Here is a 20,269-nt window from a genome sequence, read left to right as displayed (position 1 = left end):
GGGTGAGTTAAGGTTTCCCTATCAGGGAAACTTGAACTTGAAAACATTCAGTGTCTGTGTGAATGAACTTCGTTTGTACTGCTTTATTTCATCATCATCCTTATTATAATTGCTAGCATTATGACAACTCACTGCTTTCTCTTTTATATGAGTTTGTGGTTCCACACATCTGTAAGAAAATCACATATGCATATATTTGATGTATATGTGACTTTATAAATGTCTCCTACAAAGAATTCAAGATAGATTCTTTTTGTAAAATATTTTCAACACTGAACTAGTTAAAAAGAGAAATATGAATAAAATAATAAAACCCAATACAAATAATTGTTGAATTTCCTTCATTATTGCATTTCATTTACACAACAACAAAACTTTGGGAACATGTTTATCCAGAATGGAGCCATTAAGTTAGGTTTAGACAGTTTAGAATAAACAATAAGTTTTGATAAAGAAACATACAAGTAGAGCTTAATTTAATAATTGAACACACAAACATGCGTGCACGGAGCACTACTGGGACACATTAAACTTCATAAACTTTCCTAATGACAAAGATATTCAACCAACAAGGTAATGACAATAACAATGGTATAAGGAATGTGAGTTTTAAACACATGGTAAAGTGAAATATGAAAGAAACCAAGTGAACATGTGAGTAATTCAGATGCAGATATTAACAACTTCAGATAAGTCAACAGAGATATACTTTTAAGGATTAGTTTAAAACTTCTGCCAGAACAGTCAGACAGTCAAAGATATTAGTGGTCAAAGAGAGGATTACATATTTGGTGAGTGTTGGTAATATGTCTCACAAAACACAGGACAATGACAGGCTATAAGAAGCTGTCATGTGGTTATTAAAGATTCAGGGGAAACACACCAAGCCCATTTACCTGAGGCTGATGCTGAAGCAACAGCAGCAACAAATAAACTTGCTGAGCCAAGGGCAGCGGGTTTAGGACTGCTTTCCACAACAGTCTGCACCGTTGGGGTACCTAGAGCAGGGACGAGCCAGTATTAGCAGAAGTTCGTTACTATCTAAAAATCATCTTAACCATAACATATTTGATTAACAACTTGCAATATTAATGAAATGTCTTTCAATTAAATAAGGACAACGTTTAACAAAAAAAGTATGATTATCTAATGAAAGTTATCATCGAAATAAATGTTGGTTTTGTTATTTAATGATACAAATTGAAATAAATGATATCTTTATTTATAGCAAAATAACAGTATAGGAAAATATATTTGCAGAAATTAGGAAAAAATGTTTGAGAAAAAAAAATGTAAAAGAAAGAAAGAAAGAAAGAAAAAGAAAGACAGAAAAAATTGTTAGGCTATAGGACAAAAGAATATTTATGAATATTGACAAGAACGCCATGCAAAATATATTTATTTCTCTCTTTGGAAATGTTAATGAACTCAATAAACTGATGAATCTTAATTAGTAAGCTTATAATGTTGAGAGGAAAACATCTGAGAATACAATGATTTTCATAATACTAAATAAGTTCAGTTATTACTGTCTGGTAATATCTATGATGCTATGATTTAGTAACATAGTATATGCAATTTAACAATTTAAATAAGGTGTAATGATGCATTGCACTAAACTCTCCATCACTTTCTCTCTCACTCAGAGTACTATTTATGTATAAAATGCTGTAAAATGTGTGTATAAATAAATTATGAAACAATGTTGGGGAGAAAATTATTTGTAATAATCTGTAGCAGATGTGAAGATATACAGAAAAAAAAAAAAAAAAAAAAAAACGATGCGAAACGTGTATAAAATAAGTTGTAAGGGAGATAACTAAGTCAATTAATTCCCACAATTAATGACAGCAGAGACCGATATGATATTTTTTTCCCTTTACCATCCTCTCTCACTTATACACAAAAATTCTACTTAATCCTTTTATACACTCACCTACCAAGTATACAGGCAACAAAAACAAAAGTTACTTTTAATCAGACATACAACATTCAATACTAACCTGTAGCAACTTCAAATATATCCTACCCATATTAATACAAGCTTTAGGGAACTTCTATCTGGTATTTTCTGCTAGAAAGACCAGCCAAATCTCTGGTCCAGAGGATAGAAATGGTATGGTCATGAGTGGAATCCCTCCAATCTAAGGTCTGATTGATCAGGGCTAATCTGGGGTTAAAGAACAATGACCATATGCCATACATATTTATGTTACATATCACCATATTCTCTTCCATGGTCTTGTGACAGCAAAAGAGACAGTGTATGTACATACATCTGTGACTATGTAGACTAAATAAAGCTGAGTGAGCCCTGTGGTGTTTCAAGTAGGTAAATACTAGTCACGGGTGGTATGTAACTTAAAATGTTACTATGATATTGGTCAAGGTATGCCAGCTACTTATGTCTCTGACAGTCTTTTCAGACTTGTAGAGATCAAAAGTTACTCACTTGAGGGTAGTCAGTCTGGTTCAACACATTCATATATGATGGCTGCATCTTGATTTTGAGCAATGCCATCACTTGATCATTCTCTTAAACATGTACAGTGCAGGAGTGGCTTTTTTAGTCTCATTAGGGACCTATACTCTTTGGCACAGATGGGGCAATGATGGATGCCTCTTGCAAGAGGAATTCAGTGTTCTATCCATGCTTACATTCTATTGTGGAACTTTTTTATTGACTGTTTTGCTTTACACAGCTATGGTCAGCCACACTATGCAACAAATAACAGAGATATGTGTATGCGTTTGTGCATGAACATGTGTGTGCATGTATGTTTGTCTTTCACTAAGTTACAGGATATGTAAACAAACTAACAATGACTGTCAAGTACAACTGGTGTTACTTTGTTTACAATACCCATAACATAGCAATGCAGCAAAATGCAACTAATAGAATGAGTACCAGACTGAAAAATGAGTACTAGGGTTGATTTGATTGTTTAAACACTTCAAAGTGGGGCACCAACATAGCTGCACCCCAACAACTCAAACAAGTAAAAGAATAATGTAACCACCAGCCACTTTTATTAATTACCCAGTAGCTACCACTCTTACATACACATATACATACCTATATCATTAAAGAAGTGATTTTAAATTCTCAATCGCATGATAATGCTAATAATATAGCCTGAACAGGATAAACTACCCCTATTTTGCAGAAAAAAGTGTAGGTGGTTAGCAGTGGACTCGAACTCACATCTCCATGATTACGCGTCACGATGCTCAACTTACGTTTGTCGTAATTTGAATTTAACATACCTATATCAGTTTCAAATTTTGGCTTGAGGTCAGCTGATTACATCAACCCCAGTGCTGAACAGGCACTTATTTTTTCTCCATGCACATATGTATATTACCCAACATACACACATATGTACTACCAACCTTCTACCCTGCCACAAACACATTATCTGCCAATCACTCACCCACCCTCCTACACACCAGATTATCTGCCATCCAACATGTATATATTACCTACTGCCCTACCATATGAGCCAATACACCTCTCTGACAGAAATGGTAGAGTGCCAGAGAAGGCATTTTACAACATATAGTTTCCATTGAAATGTTAATATCAAGCCAGGGCAGACTGGATTTAGTTGTTCACCTCTCTGGGTTAAAGTATTTGGACCGACTCAACTAGTTGTACTTTTCCTCTAACACCTAGGGCCTAATATCAGTTTAAGACACTATTCATAGAAGTGGTAGAGCACGGGTCATGGAAATTCACAGTGTTCTTCTGAATTCAAATTCCAGTAACAGCAGGAGTTGACTCCGAGTTTTCCCTACCCACCTGACCAAAGATTTAGCCTCTACATAAGTGAAGAAAAGATAAACGAATAGTAGTAAAGTTATAGCTTAATTGATTACCTTAACTAGAGATACCTAACCCATATAGTCACATAGACAATAGCTGTTGTTTGTTTCTATCAAAGAGCTATGTATATTTATCCAGCATTTCCATAACCAACAAAGATTTCTAGATGAAGCTTTTTAATTAATGTCTGGTATATGTTTATCTTGCAATGTTGTAATCAACTCCATTGCTTTATCTCAATAATACTTGGGTAAGGTCATTCTTACTAGTTGGGTTAGCAGTGGCAACTGTATTCTTCAATGGTTGTCTTTTACTATATCCTAGCATAGATACAAAACCATTGATCATTTAAAACTGTGATAAATTGCTTTGTGGAAATAAAATAAATGCCGTTTTTGTGTGATTACATTAACCAGGTGTGTATAAATCATAGTAACTGTATTATTGACCGACCAAGTGTCAATTGAACAATGGGTAATTGCTGTAAATGTGAAGAGAAGCAGCTGTAGAACAGCATGGGCCAGCGTAGCTAACCTATTTAGGCCTTAGCATAAGTATATGCTATAAATATTATCAAAGATATGGTGGCAGCCTGTGTTAGAAACAGCAGCCAAGTATCCCTTGAATCACAATGTCTCAAATAAAGAAGGATAAGTCCCCTACACACAAAGACAGGATGGCCAGAGCTGGAACACCTTTGATCATAGTTCTGCTCAATTAGGGCTGATCTAAGGCTAAACACCGCCACCACCAACAACAACACCATTTCACCATTGTCATCAAAAAGTCAATAGTAGTTGTTCATGAATTACTAATCAATTATGAGATGTATTTCAAGTTTAGTCAGAACATCATTCTAACAAAGTATTCAAGACAGCATAAAAAGTATTCTAAACATAAAATCTGAGGTAAGTTATTTCTTTGATAAAATAAAAATATAATGCTACACAAATGTGTAGTTTTATAATCCATTGTAATGATGTTTGGAGTGATGTGGAGAGAAAGAATAACACTGCAACTACATATATACATTAGAAAGGGTGGGAGACTATGTTGAAAGAATGAATCAAATCAGAAATAATGAATCAAACAAAAAAGTCAGTCTTTAGTGGTAAAAATAAAACATCAAATTGTATAGATTATATTGGAAGTAAAAAGAATGACTTGAGATATCATTTATCTAACTAAATTATAGCTAAGGCTAATGATCCAATAAGGTCCATCCATCATAGAAACTATCCAGGTAGTAGAAACTCAATCACTAAAGCCTCTCATTAATAATCAGATGAAAATATAAACAATGTTACATTGTAATTTGGTAGTTAATAAAATGATAATTATGTGGAAAAGAAGCTTTTAGAGAAACAAAGAATTCAATAAAGTTGAAATGTCAAAAGGTCAATGAACCATGCATTGCTCAATCCATGCAAGCATGGAAAAGGGGACATTAAAATGATGATGATAATGATGATAATGATTAAATCAAACAAAAATAATTAAAGCATTGTTAAAAAAAAAATCAAATTATTTGTACAAGAAACCAAGTATTAAAACTGCTCTCCCTTTTCATAAATTAAGCTAATGATCAACAAACATGATTTATTATAATAATGAGCTTATTGTATACAGTGTTTTGGTACACTACAGCTCATCAGAAAAGGGTGAAAGAGGGACAGAAAGCAGCAATAAGTAAAGACAAACAAAATTGATAGCCAAAACTAGACATGCACAGAACAAAATAAAACAAAAAATACAGAAAAATGAACAGAAAATGAACCGTAAACAAGAAAGGGTACTTTAGGTACATCAGGACTGATATTGGCAAATTTGAGGAAGCTTAGAATTTTTGAAGGATACAATGTCATGACATCTAATGACCAACACAGTTTATTTCAAGCTTCTGCAATTGTGAGCATGAAAAATGGTTTCTGAAAGTCTGGATGCTATGCTGTTTTTTAAAAATTTTATGAGCATGTTTACAGGTAATAAGAGGTATTGAACAGAGAAAAGTGGCTAGAGTTGTTGTTGGAAAGATGGTGGATAATCTTGTATGCTTCTATCAAGTCAGCTACAAGATGTTGAAATTTTAGAAACAGACTTAGACTTTGTATTGGTCCTTGCATTGTATATTATAAATGGTGAAATGGAGATTATATGTTAATGAAACATCCAACTCATCTCATCAATCAAATCCTAAAGTAGAATCTTGACATTATAGGATAAAAGAATTTAGTTCTGTTCATGGTTTTATACTGATCAGATTTCATAACTATAGCAGGATACTGAATGCTCTTAGGTGGTAGAACACTGATAAATAACCTTCGTATACTTAATTAACTATTAAACAAATCAAAACAAGAACTAATTTTAGAAAACACTAACATACTAACAATTTTACTTCACTCTGCTAAACAATTTGCATCTCAAATAGTTTCAGAAAGTTATGTCTGTGTACACATAACACCTGGAGTAAAAACCTCTCTTGAAACTTTCTCATAGCTCTGACACAAGCCACTTAACTAGCTGAAGTTGATTGCCAGTAAAGTTAATGAAGGGTAATCTACTATGAAATGGTGCAATAAATACAGGAGTTAAAACCAGTAATTTGACATAATGACAGCATAGGATAAAAACACTAACAATTAAATTACTACAGTTAATACATGTTTACTACCTCTTTACACACACTATGTATAAATGGAAAGGTAGAGCTATGCATGTAATGTATACACATATTCACATACAAATAACCACTTATTTTATCTAACTTTCAAACAAAAGCTTTAAAGTGTAAATTTGATGCTACATACAAAGACTATTCAAAATCATTGTATTCTGTAAAGTACACACAAGTATGCACACAGTCCTACTGAAGGATTAAGGTTATCTGAATATATTTGTTTTCACATTTGTCTTTCCTTTCTGGAATGAGTTAAGTGATTACAGTAAGTAATGAGGCATTGTTTCATAGGTGGATAACCTTCCTATCACTAACCTTTACCTATTTTACATGGAAGGGATCTCTTATTTCACTTGACTTTGAAACTGCAAAGCCAGCAGATTTGTAGAAAGAAAGGACAACATCACTGCTAGTAGCTGAGTGACTTTTTGAGAAATGCAAATTCAAACAAAGACATATGTGCATATATACACACAAACCCACAGTAGGTCTTTTCAATGGGGGTTATAGCAGAAAACATTTGCCCAAGATGTCATGCAGCAGAGCTGAACCTAAGACTATATAGCTGGGAAGCAAACTTCTTAACCACAAAGCTATACCAGTGCCTATGTAGCTTACAAACACACATACATACACACAAACAAATAATGGTCATGTGCACTGATTAAAACTGTAAAAAAGAAAACAAAGTTACTCACTCTGTTAAGATATCAACTGCAGGTGGGTAACAAGCAGTTCTCTTTTTTTATTTGCCTTTAGGAGTGCTTGTAAATATCATATATAATTTATATTTAAAACTTTAACTGTTTACATTATCGCTAATTTACACACACACACATACATATACACTACACACACAGACCACTGCTGGATGTGGTCAATATGAATAGGTCAATCAGAAATAACTGTGCAGACTGATTGTATACGTGCTGTTGCAGTGTTTAAAATGCATTAAGCACAACAGTGATAAGTTATAGGAAGATATAAGAAAGATGATTTATTGACTGAGTTACTATAATAAGCCTGTTCATCTTATCTATACAGAAGAAGCTGTAGTAAAATATAAAGTGTAAAAACAGATAAACATGGATGACAGGCAACGCATGAACTTTGCAGAATCGATTAAATATATAAAGTGTACTGAACAGAAGTCAAGAAGTAGTAGTAGAAGAGTGTTTTTCTTTTTTGTTAATTGCTGATTATGAGACAGCAGATTCTCTGGTTATCATTGGTAACTTAAGAGATCTGGATTGCTGTGGTGTTAGGGTATTGGAAGGTCGGTAGTTTATATCCTGTAATTAGTGTTCTATTGTGCCTGTGGTCAAATAAACACCATGCTGTAATTGTATGATAGAGCAGTTAACAGCAGTTATAAAAGGAAGACCATCAAATGAGTGGATATTAATACCTTGATATTTAACTGGCAATGATGGTGATGATGATGACATTGAACATGATATATTGATATCTAGCTAGCAGTAATAATGATGACATTGTTACTGAGATACCAAATTGGTAGTGATTTGTTACCTTGATATATAGCTGACAATAATGTTGGTAATGTTATCTGCATGGGGTAATTACTTTTAAGATTGGGTTTGACAAAGATGAAACATATTTTGATGATCATTACATGGCTGGTTGTATGAAATGTGAAGATGTATGGTATTGAAAGATGGACAGCGAATATATATGTGATGTATGCAATAGGCGTAACATGTAATAGTGAAACATTAAAAAAAAATTTCTTTTTACTTGCTTGGTCTGTAGTGTGTGTGTGTGTGTGTGTGTGTGTGTGCATGTTCATGTCCTTCATGAGTTCTCATAAACTATAGAGATTGATGCCATTAATGTTCCTTCTGAAGCATAGCAAGTTAACACCTGTGTGAAAGACAAAGGGAGTTCCAAAGGACAATCTTCTGGAGGAACACTGGACAGACATAGTGGTCAATGAGGGGTTAGGATTAGGGTGTTTGGACACAACAATATGTTGAGAAGGGGAAAGATGAGGGGGTTGCATATAACTGAGTAGAGGTCACATGGGCTCTGAAGCATAGGGCCACTTGTGGGGATACAGCCCTTGGTATGTTAACAATGTGCTCTTGTCAGGAGTGATCCGCAATGATAGAATGGACCATCATATAGAGAGACTGTGATGGCTCTAGTTGCATGCTACATGTTTACAGAAAAGTATAGAGTAATGAGTACCATCTGTGGTATTTCATAGTTAAAAGAAACAAGATTGGCATTTCCTTTTTAGAGATTGATTTTGAGGTCACTATTTATGGAATCAGTATGGATTTTGATATGTGGTATCTAGGTTGTATGTGGCTGATGCATAATTAGGGATGATTAGGGAAGAATGAAGTGTAGTATTAGCTGTGCAAGAGCAGGTGATGTTAAATGTGATGACAAGTAGGTCATTGATGTATTAAGAGAGTGGAGGGAAAGTAATGAACCCAGGGGGTGCAAAATTGATAGAGTGAGGTAGAGGAAGAGCTTTGTCAATAAATGTGAGTGTGATTTGATAAGAAGGTACCATTTTAAGAGATGGCAGATGAGTGGAGATCAAGAGGGACAGATGTCGTCAAAAGCTTTATTGATGCCAGGAGTAAATTACATCCACTAAATTTCTCCAGAGCAACAACCTGCTAGGGGTGACATAGAAAACTAAGACAACATTGAATCTGGTTTTAGGGGCTGTACATATACTGGATTATATGTGGTGTGTTTGTGATGTACTGTTGTTATTTAACTTTGATCTAAACTTATGATCAAAGATGTTTCAATCATGATCATTGAGATTCTATCTTTTATTTGGACATAGTTCACTTAGGACTACATTATCTGATGTGTTATTCTTCATTCTTAAGATATGTGTGTAAGATGTATGATGGCATATGTGATGGCAGTGAAGCAGGTAAAGTGAAGGTAGAAACTATAAGTGGCACATGTATGATCTGTCAGATTGTATGGTAGTGGGACACAAGGCAAAGAATTTAGCAGATTATATGTGTGTATAATATGTAATGTGTGTAAAATGAGTAATAATGTATAGCAGTGAGACATGGATATTGAATGTATAATATTTACAGCTACTGCAGAGGAACAAAGTAAATATGGCCAGTATGTACAATGATAATTCATGAAATCTAAGTAGAAGAGAGAAGAGAAAACTCCTGGGGTCAGAAAATTAGCATATATAGATGAAAGAGATTCTTAAACTCATACAGTGGGCAATTAATGTAACTGGAAGATGCTGGGTGGATGAAAATGTAGTCCAGATGGATATGAAAAGAATTTGTGACAGAAGACCAAAGAGGACTTCAAACTAAGAAACTAGGTGAGACCTAGAATGATGAAAGTTGATAAGATGACGAGAAGGTGTATTATATAGAGGGTTATTATTCAACATCAGCTATTAGAGGAAAAACTCAAACATAAACAACAGCACTAATGACAATGATGATGATGGTGATGATGATAGCTTACATCTCGTATCTATTGGTATCCCACTTACCAAGAGGTAATACAGAACTAACTACACTTTTTATCAAAATGTTACTCTTTGATGAAAACATGAGTAAATTATAAACACAACAAAAAACAACCAAAAATCTTCATGTATATATATTTCAAACAAACTAAATACAAAAGAGCAAACTGTTTCCATAGTTATCCTTAGTATTTATTATTAGTAAAGGTGGTGTAATTGATGGTAGAAACAAGTGCAAATGTAGGGTATTAGTTGTAGAGAAATAAAGGAGAATAGAATAATTACCTGCAGCAGTAAAGCTGGGTGTGGGAGGTGGTGTTCCTTGTGACTGGCCATTGTTACTAACCTGTTGTGTACTCCCTAGGGGATGAAACATAACAGCATAGGTGTAGAACAGGTAGAAAGTCTAGGAGGGGTGCCTTATGAAATTTGTTAATATGGGTAGAGCTAGATTCTTCTTATAGTACTTGTTTCATAGGTGTCGGTTGGTGTGGGGAATAAAGAGAGAGACAGATAGAGGAAAGAGGCAGAGAGAGACACATTTAAGTAGAGAGATTAGTTGTTGGACAAGTGGAGATAAATAGACACTCACACAAAATAGATAATAGGTTGGTAGGTAAACAATAATATAATTAATAAGACAGGAAGACCTCTAGTAAGACAATGTGGTGTGTGTGTGTGAGAGAGAGAGAGAGAGAGAGAGAAAGAAAGAGAGAGAGAGAGAGAGAGAGAGAGAGACACACACACACACACACAGTGTGTAAGAAAGGGAGAAATTTCAGTAGACACATAAATATAAAGAGAGAGTAACAGAGAGGGGGTAAAAACGAGGATGTATACATGTGTGTTGTGTGCATGCAGGTCAGAGAGAGAGTATGTGATGGAAATTTCCAATGAGAAGTGGATATTAAACAAAAGAAAATTATCTGAGTCAACAGACATTTCTGAACAGCTTAAAGTCTACTGATCAACTGGTATACAGAGCTCAAGATTTGACTCAATATGATGTGTGTGAGGGCGTGCATGCACCACACAGTTTTACTCACTAGACACAAATACTAGGTTGGTGCAATGCTTTTTAAAGTGAAAAAGAGCTGCATGTACATCAGACTCATTTTTATACAATATGCTCAGTGGTTAAGATAAAACCAAGACAACTGAACTTTTATGTGAGGTAGGAGATTGCCAAAGTGACTACAAGGATCTTCAGACCTTACAGAGCCATGTAATTTGATGCATACCCAGGCTATAAAGTATCATTCCAGTTGTGTGCCCTGCATCATGGCTTCTAACCCAATATGATAGTATGTAACCGCTTGCAACAGTTTCTCCTATAGGCCTGCAGTCACCAACTTCAAAACCATGAATGTTACTTATTTCTTTGGTCAATAGATGAAAACATGCTACTAAATACACACAAATATTTGATGTATATATGTAGACATTACTGTACAGCCTTTACCTCCTTTAGATTTATTTGCCTTTGACAAGTCTTGCTTTTCATCTGGCAGGGTATCACAAGTCATCTTTCTTACCGAGCAAGCTTGGTGCAAATGCCAGTTTACTTGCCAATAACATGATCATTGTATTGGGTCACGTGCTAGTTTAGCACCTGTATCTAGCAAGTTCAGTATGTATAGTACATAATAGACTGATACAAAGTAAGAGGTCTTGTGGTAGTGGTTGGAGTGCTCAGCACATTTGTAATAATGAAATACCATAGATCCTTAGTTTCAGGTGCAAGGAAGGTGTAGTGTAGACAGGAGCAGTCAAGGTTTTCTGCCAACAACCCTTCCGACCTTCTCCAATTCTATGACTGCATTCTCTGTTGATATGCTATGTAGTTAGTTGCAGTCTTCATTGATTAGTGATAGCTGAAACTTCTCAGAGTCACTGATGGTGGACCTTTTATGGCAGCAGTGCGGGTATCACACATCTATCATGATAAAATCCCACGACTTCCTTAGCTCTAGACACACAAAAAAGCTGTAGTGTAAGTGGAAGCAGGTGTAATTCTCTGTTCCCCATATGGTTACATCTTCTGTTGAGGTGCCATGTGGCTGAATTGTTGTTCTCAATGATCACCAATAGATGGACATGATAACTATAGGTTTCATTTTATGACCTTTTCATTCATTCTCTTTTTCTTTTTCCCTGTTTTTTTTTTTTTTGAAGTTGCTAGGTCATCATCAAATCTGATGGATGAACTACCAACATTATACACATATATAAATAAATAGATGGATATATGTGTACACACACAATTGTATCTTTATTTGTATATGCCTTAAATTATAAACATGTATGCATATATATAAGTGCTTGCGTATATATCCAATACAAATAAATACATCTGTGTGGGTGTTTTATGCATAACACACCATGAATCAGTAGAAATGAAATTTAAATAGAACAAAGCCTAGGTGAGGGTGAAATAACAATGTAAGCCCATTATGATGAGTGCAAAGAAGAAGGAGGGAGTTTCCTGATAGAAGGTTTCATGGTTTGTTGGCCACACATCAAAAAAGATGTACCCTAATTGTTTCCCCAATCAATCGCATACAGTAGTGACCATAAATATACAGCAGTCGTAAATTATGTGACCACAATTGTAGAAATCGTAATTTTTCTGCATTTGCTTTCATTGGAATATCATTACTTAAACAATATTTTATACACAACACACTGTGAATCAGAAGAACTTGTAACAGTTGAAAAAAAAAAAAAAAAAAAAAAAAAAAAAATATATATATATATCCACACACACACGCATACGAAATATACATATACATGCACACACACACACACACACATATATATATATATGCATGTACACATGCACACACACAGACTCACAATTTTTGTTAATAGTTATTTTAGTAGTAATGTTATTTTATTATGTAATAGTGTGTTGATCAACTGAGATTATCCAGGCCAATTAGTAGACAAAAATCTCCTTCCAAGAGTGTTTAAAATGTAAAAAAGAAAAAAAAAAAGAAAAAGGAGATAATTCCATTAAGATCAGTTGATAAGAAATAAATTTAGACAAGACAGACAATGCCAAATGGAAAGGATCCGGTCTTTAAACTGGTGAAAGGAATGAGCACAATGAAGTCTTACTACACCTACTCAGTGGTGAAAAATATCATACTAGGCATATATATATATATATATATATATATATATATATATATATATATATATATTTATATAGATTTACATACACACAGATATGTATGCATTGTTGATTGAAAATACAGAAAAAACATCAAAATTATATGGTGCACCAGCATGACCGCAGCCACTTGGCTGAAACACATAAATAAATAAATATATATATACAAAAACAATGATAAAAACACCCCAATTTGGAGAGCAAAAAAGGGGAACAATTTAACAATAACAAAATCTAAAAATCTAAAGGAAGACATGTATTATGACAATGGTTTGGATGCACTGGTTAGTTAACATTAGTCCTATCACAAAGCACAATATATCTGTAGGACTATTTCTTAACTTGGATCAATTCCAGTGTCAGTGGTGTTAAGGATTGGAAAGTCAGGGTGGAATGGATGTTTAATGTTTCATAGAGAATTTCTGCTAGCCAGGTTAATTGGGGAAACCAAATTTTAACTTATAGGTTGGTAGCTGAGAGTTAAATATACACCTGAATAAAATACTGACCTTTAGCAGATGACTTTATTAGTAAAAAAAAAAATGTAGAAGGAAAAAAAGAAGGTTGCAGCTCAGAGTATATGTTCACAATAGTGAAGTGAAGTGAAATTAAAAAGGGGAAGACCACATGAACTGTATTTGAATTCAGAACCTAAGAAGAGAAACTAAACACCATATGTTGAATCCGGAATGCTACTAATTCTGTCATAAAAATAATATTCATACTAAGAGGCAATTTCTTTACAGTTTATTCAGAGAAAGATGGGTGAGTGCTCATAACCTTTCTACAGGGCCTTTGATACTGGTGGGTGAAGATGCATGGCCTAGTAGTTAGGGTGTTACATTTATGATAGTAAGATCAGGGCTTCAGTGCGTTGTGCTTTTGAGCAAAACACTTTATTTCATGTGGCTCCAGCAATAACTGGGAAGATAACCCTGTAATGGACCAGCATCCCATTCAGAGTTTAGCCAAACGGTCACCACTTTTAGTAGTCCATAGGTGTGTGTGGTAGCTGAGTGTGCGATGCTTGGCTAAGTTAAATCTTCTTCCGGTACAGACGGTTGGTCCAAAATGAAACAACATGGAGGTGACGGCGGAGTTAGTAGAGTGTGTGAAAATGCCTCCAAGAAGGCGAATTGTTTGTTCAGTCCACTGGGTCATTGAGAGAACTTGCTGAGCAGCCAGCATTGATGTGAGTGAAAGAGCTACATGTTGAGAGTTCTAAAGTGAAGGAAGTAAAACTCTCTAGTGAGAAATGGCGACTGTCATGCTTTATACAAACGCCAAACTGGAAGCAGAAGGAAACGCTCCATTCTAACCAGTCACAGAGAATGACACAAAAGGTGCAACCACACAAAATCAACTGAGCCAACTTTGAAATGGAGAAATGTATATTTGCAGGTAAGCCAATATCAAACATAGAGCTGCTACAGTGAGCCACCATAGAGAATGAGCTGGTAGGTGAAATGAACGATACTATTGAGAAAAGTGTAAAAACGCCATACCTCAAATGAGTTACACTCAAGAGCATGAATAAAGTTTCATAATTCTACTGGACCTGAAAATAGGTCTTATGAAAGCTTTAGAGCTCAGAGATATCAACAAAGTTACACAATCGAGGCACCTAAGAGCATATGGCTGCTATAGAAGAAGCAGTGCCAAAAGTTTTTGCCTGTGATGACAGTGAGTCACATTGCAAAGGCAAAAAAAGTGCAGCCTGCAAGGCAGTGAGTCACCTGCAGAGGCTGAAACAGGCTGTAGGTGTCAGAAAGCGACAATGATGCAATTGAAGTGGGGCAAAAGGAAAAAGAAGTTCCAAGCTATGCAAAAAGAATTTGATGGTGATCAGGGACCAAAAATAATGCATGGAACGCAACATACTTGCAAAGAAAATGCGTTAATGAGAGAACAAGAGAGAGTTTCAAGTCCCGAAGAAATTAGTTTAGCTAGTTTCAGCTACCATGATGGACTTGCAAATGTAGATCAGCCAAAGGAGAAATGTTCTGCATGAGTCTCCGAATGTATCTGGATAAAGCAAAAATGTGACTGAACACGGAGACAACTGTCTTTTATAGCTACACTGTTCAGTGCCACCTAGCTGCCAACTACGTGCAAGATGAGATAACTCAGGGTTATCCCCCTTTTTAAAGTGAATAAACCTTATCGCATTAATGACGTCACCAGTGTTCACACATGACGCCTCCAAGAGGAAGCATGAATGCTGTGATTCCAGTCACTAATATGCCATGGAAACTGGATTGTTCAGCCTTATGAATTCTCAAACATATGACAGACCAAAGTAGATACTGATAGATGAAAAGGAGGAATACAGAAACCTGGTCTAAATACTTACTTGCAAAGGCCACCAAAGGGTTAGGTGGCAATCATAAACCAGTTAGATTATTTTTCTTCCTTATTCTATCCCTGCTTTAGCTTCTCCATCATTTATCTGTTAAAAATACTTGGCATTTTGTGTGGGGAGTGGTGAAGGAACAAAAATCAATCCAAAATGAACCACAATAAATCATGTAATTTTATTCCCTTTTCAGAAGAGGGAGAGCAAGAAAGAGAAGAGAGGGAAGAGGGGTAGAAGTGGAGTCAGATCTGATGAGAAAAATCTAACAGGCAGTAATGAAACTGTTAATTTTAAAAACACAAAATTTTATCAAAATCTGATTTGTTCACTTTCAAGTAATTCTGATGTTTATGATAACTGTTACTAATTCTGGCACAAAGCCAGGAATTCTGAGGGAAGTGGGAAAGTCGATTACATCAACCCCAGTACTTGATTGGAGAGAATGTTGCAAAAACATTTTGTCCAATGCTCCAAGGATCCTGTCTGCTCATTGTCTTGTTGTTAAGAATAATTCTCTGTAACTTACGCACAAGGCCAGCAATTTTGTGGGGGAAGGGATAGTTGACACCATTAACTCCAGTACTTGACTGGTTCTTTATTTCTATGGAAAGGATGAAAGACAAAGTGACCAATGCAGATCTGAACTCAGAACATAAAGAGCTGGAACAAATATTGCAAAGCATTTTTACCAACACTAATGGTTCTGCTAATACAAAACCCTAATAATAATAATAATAATATATAATTTAGGTACAAGGTCACAAATTTGTGGAGAGAGAACAGCCAAGTATACTGACTTCATAACTTATACTTTATTTTTATCAATTTTGAAAAGATGAAAAAATGATGTTGAATTCAGTACATTTGAACTCAGAATATACATAGCCAAAAGAAATGCTGCAGTGCTCTAATAAGTTAGCTAATCTACCACCTTTACAACAATAATAATAATTGTTTCTAATTTAAGCAGAAGGCCAGCAATTTTGAGTGGAGGGGATTAGTCAATGCTATTGGCCACACTATTTGGCTGGTACTTTATCATATATCTTGATAGATATGTTTTGATATATCAATATATTTTGACAAATACCATTACAACACAAACTTATAGTTTAAGTGAGGTATAATAATAATAATAATAATAATAATATTAATGATGACATAATATAATAAATTATAATATAACAAAATATAATGCCATGTGACAAAAGTGATAAAAGTTATATTGTAACATTAACTCTTTTGTTATCATATTGCGGTTGAAATACACTTTGTTTCAAATAATTTTGAAAATAATGAATAATTTAGAGAAATAACTCATTATTAAGCTGATGTTTGGAAAATAGTTTAAGATGAAATTCTAATGGAAGACTTTAATTTAGATGACTTTAAAACAGGAAATTTGTATCATAGACTCAGGAGCAATATCAGGTGGGTTAGTAAAACAAGGGTTAAAGATCAGACAGGGGTAGAACTGCACATGTTTCCAGTACAAGTAAAGCTTGGACATCATCCAGAACAGAACATTCATATAAAACTAACCTAGTGTCAGTTTTTTATATGTTGCTGTAAGGCCAAATTTAAAATGGTTGCAGCTTCAGTTGCAGATAATTGGCATTCAAATCGAAATACATTTTATTTGCTGATGTAATGATGGATTTTCCATGTAGTCATCCAACCTGCTCGAGATAGCAGCCATATCTCCCTCAAATCACACTTTATAATATATAAAAGGAAGGACACATTTATAGTGTGCCAGAAAAAAATGGGTTAGTCATAATTGGGATACTTTTGATTCTAGGTTTGCAGGATCAGAAACGATTTTTGGTTTAAACAATAAGACAATTATTTCATCTGGGTTAGGCATGGGATATCTGTTATCAATTTCAACAAAAGCTGGATGAAACTGGAAGAACATGTGAATGACTGGCATGTGTAGGTTTTTACTCATATTTAAACTGAAGTTCAGGAGATACTTGGGGTACTAATCTGATAAGCTAAGCAAGTCAACTTGAAGTGGGGACTATAAAATGTTAAAGCAATTGACAATAAATATTTTTTTAAAAATGCATTAACTTCATGTGGTTTCTTTGCCACGTTCTACTTGTGATTACAGGTTGTGGCACATACATTGATGTCATGTCATTTAGGGTTAGAAAATGAATACACACACAAAACATACTAAAGAACCCACATAATGACAATACTTTGAGAGTTGGTTTCAATTTAAGAAAGCATTATATATATATATATATATATATATATATATATATATATATATATAATGTATGTATGTATAAATTGTATACATAGAAAGATAGAAAGAAGTATAAAGAAAGGAAAAAGAATGAAAAGGTGGATAAGAGAATGTTAGTGAAAGAAGTAAAAGTACAATTTATCCCAAACTAAAAGGATCAACCCTTTCTCAAAAGTAAAATAGATAAAAAAATTTTTGATATGTCTAAGATTTGACATTTCAAAATTAGGCTAACATACACACACACATGCACGCACGCACGCACATACACAGAGTATGTGAAAAAATTCTTCAAAGAAAGGATATATTTCTGCAGAGAAATTAGCTATTTGAAAATATTTATTAGAGATAATGATATTTAAATTTCTCTTCATAAATGTGATAGCTAAGCTGAATATTAGATAAGAAAGAAAAAAAATCATGGAATCAATTTCAAAAGTATTTATTTCTGCAATTGCTGTGCTAAATATATAATACTTACTTAAGAATGTACTAATTAAATCTAGGATATCTAACAATTTCTAAAGGTCACAGAAACAACTATGCAAACCTTATGAGAAAACCTTCATGAAGAGTTATTCAGTCATGTAATATGGGAATTTTCCTCAACAAACTCTTTATAAGACCAAGTCAATAAGGGATCCTCAATGTGGTTATTCAACCTGCTAGAAATAACAACCAAATCTCTCTGATACTACGTCCTACACATTAAAAAAGGAAGGACATACTGAATAACATACATCAGAAATACTAAATGAATAAAACCTAAGTTGGTCATGATTGAAATGCCTTGCTGCATGAATCTGCTGGGTCAGGTTTAATATGGAGTTAAACAATAATTCCCAACAAACTTAAAAAAACAAGAGTGTGGCTACCATAAGCATGTCCAGTGACTTGGTTAATTGACAAGCTCAGTGTAAAGGCCAAATCTCTCTCAGTAAAATTCTTACCATCATTAAGAGAGAGGTTGAATAACCCACAAATGGAACTGCTACACAATAACATGGCCTGTTAAATGCGGCAGCTACACTATATAATCTCTAATATTACTGTAATGTGTGTTTTAGTCTCTTTTTCAAATCAATTTTTATTTATGATGATGATCATCAACTTTTAATATCCATCTTCCATGCAAAGGGTTGGATCGTTTAACAAGATCCAACGGGTTGGAGGACTGCATTGTGCTTCAATGTCTTGCTTTGGCATGATTTCTATGGCTGGATGCCCTTCCTAATTTAAAACCTCTTTACAGTGTTCTGGGTACTTTTCTACAGCACCAGTACAAATGTAGTTTCTATGTAGCCTGTAAAACTAAGATCCCCTTTGAATGAGTAGGTCTATAGTAGGGAAGGTAGCCTTTAAGCTGGGTTATGAGAGGGTTAAAAAATGAGAGAAGGGGGTGGAACAGATTTCTTTAATTTTTTCAATTTCTTCATTTTCAGTTCCTCAACACTTTTGTTTTACACAAAAACTTTGGAAAATTTGTAAAGCTTTTACTTTTCTAAAAACAGATATTGTCTTATTTTAAAAATTAAGTTCTATACTGAAGATGAAATAACCATAACTAGATTGTTGGTCAAATGATTCATTAGTTTTCTTCCAGTTCACTAGAGGTCTACTGAAGCAGAGCTGACCAACAACAACAGCAACAACGATGACAACAACAGCTACAGCTACAACTGATAGCAGTAAAACAAATCCTGTCTCAACTTGAGCTCGCTCTCTTCCTCATCATATGTGTTATGGGTTTCTCTCTTTGATCCCTTAGATTCATATTTTAGATCAACAGATTGTCATGCAGTAATAGAATATACCTGGTAGATAATTAATAAAATTAAACAAATGAATAAATATAAATATAAATAAAGCAAATATTGAAGTGTTTTTAGGATGACTGCTTTAATAAAGTCACATAATCAGCATCCATATTGATAAAAATTTCATGAATGCAGATTTTAGGAAGTTATTTTTTGTTCATTAATAATTTAGATGTATTAAACCAGGTCTATTCTATCGGTTTATAAGTAGAAAGTTATATCTTAGTTCAAATATCATGCAGCTTTATCAGCCAGGTTATTTATTCTCCAGATGTTGGTTGGAAGAAATTTGCATACAAATAAGACCATATTACTTCCCTTATCTTACTGAAGCCAGACAGTAACAATTCTTTGAATACTGTGTTGGAGCTAGCCAACAAATAGCGGTTACCACTGGAGCCAGTTAGCAGAGGATCCTTATTCTACTAGAGCCGGTTCCACTTGTCAGATATGTTGCTGTAAACTGTTTACTAATACTCTATAATTTAGCACTGACAATGATAAATGATAAACGAACTCAAGTGTTGTACCTAACTGGAGTTAGTCACCTTCCACTCATTATTCCTCTCTTCACAAAACTGTGAACCTAATCTGGAATCTAAGTGACAAACTTCTGTCTTGATTGTTCTATTCAGTAGTACTTAGTATCTGTTTATAAATGT

General features: G+C 34.3%; 1 protein-coding gene across 29 annotated transcripts in view; it reads right to left on the bottom strand.

Annotated features, from left to right (window-relative positions):
• Positions 1–20,269, bottom strand: part of LOC106874089 (calcium/calmodulin-dependent protein kinase type II delta chain) — a 349,479-nt gene that overhangs the window by 84,357 nt on the left and 244,853 nt on the right. For 16 of the 29 annotated variants that reach the window (XM_089352054.1, XM_089352065.1, XM_089352070.1 and 13 more), the window contains exons 13-14: positions 10,288–10,362; positions 897–998 (exon numbers count right to left, since the gene is read on the bottom strand). The exons of 10 other annotated variants lie outside the window; for them this stretch is intronic. In XM_089352054.1, the coding sequence (XP_089208180.1) occupies positions 897–998; positions 10,288–10,362 (177 nt within the window). The remainder of the gene's footprint in view (positions 1–896; positions 999–10,287; positions 10,363–20,269) is intronic. 3 more of the 29 variants (XM_089352057.1, XM_089352068.1, XM_089352072.1) reach the window with 1 other exon arrangement.

The sequence above is a fragment of the Octopus bimaculoides genome, chromosome 5 (assembly GCF_046866305.1).
Source record: "Octopus bimaculoides isolate indiv1 chromosome 5, ASM4686630v1, whole genome shotgun sequence".
Classification (NCBI taxonomy): domain Eukaryota; kingdom Metazoa; phylum Mollusca; class Cephalopoda; order Octopoda; family Octopodidae; genus Octopus; species Octopus bimaculoides.
This window is presented reverse-complemented; position numbering and strand designations above follow the sequence as displayed.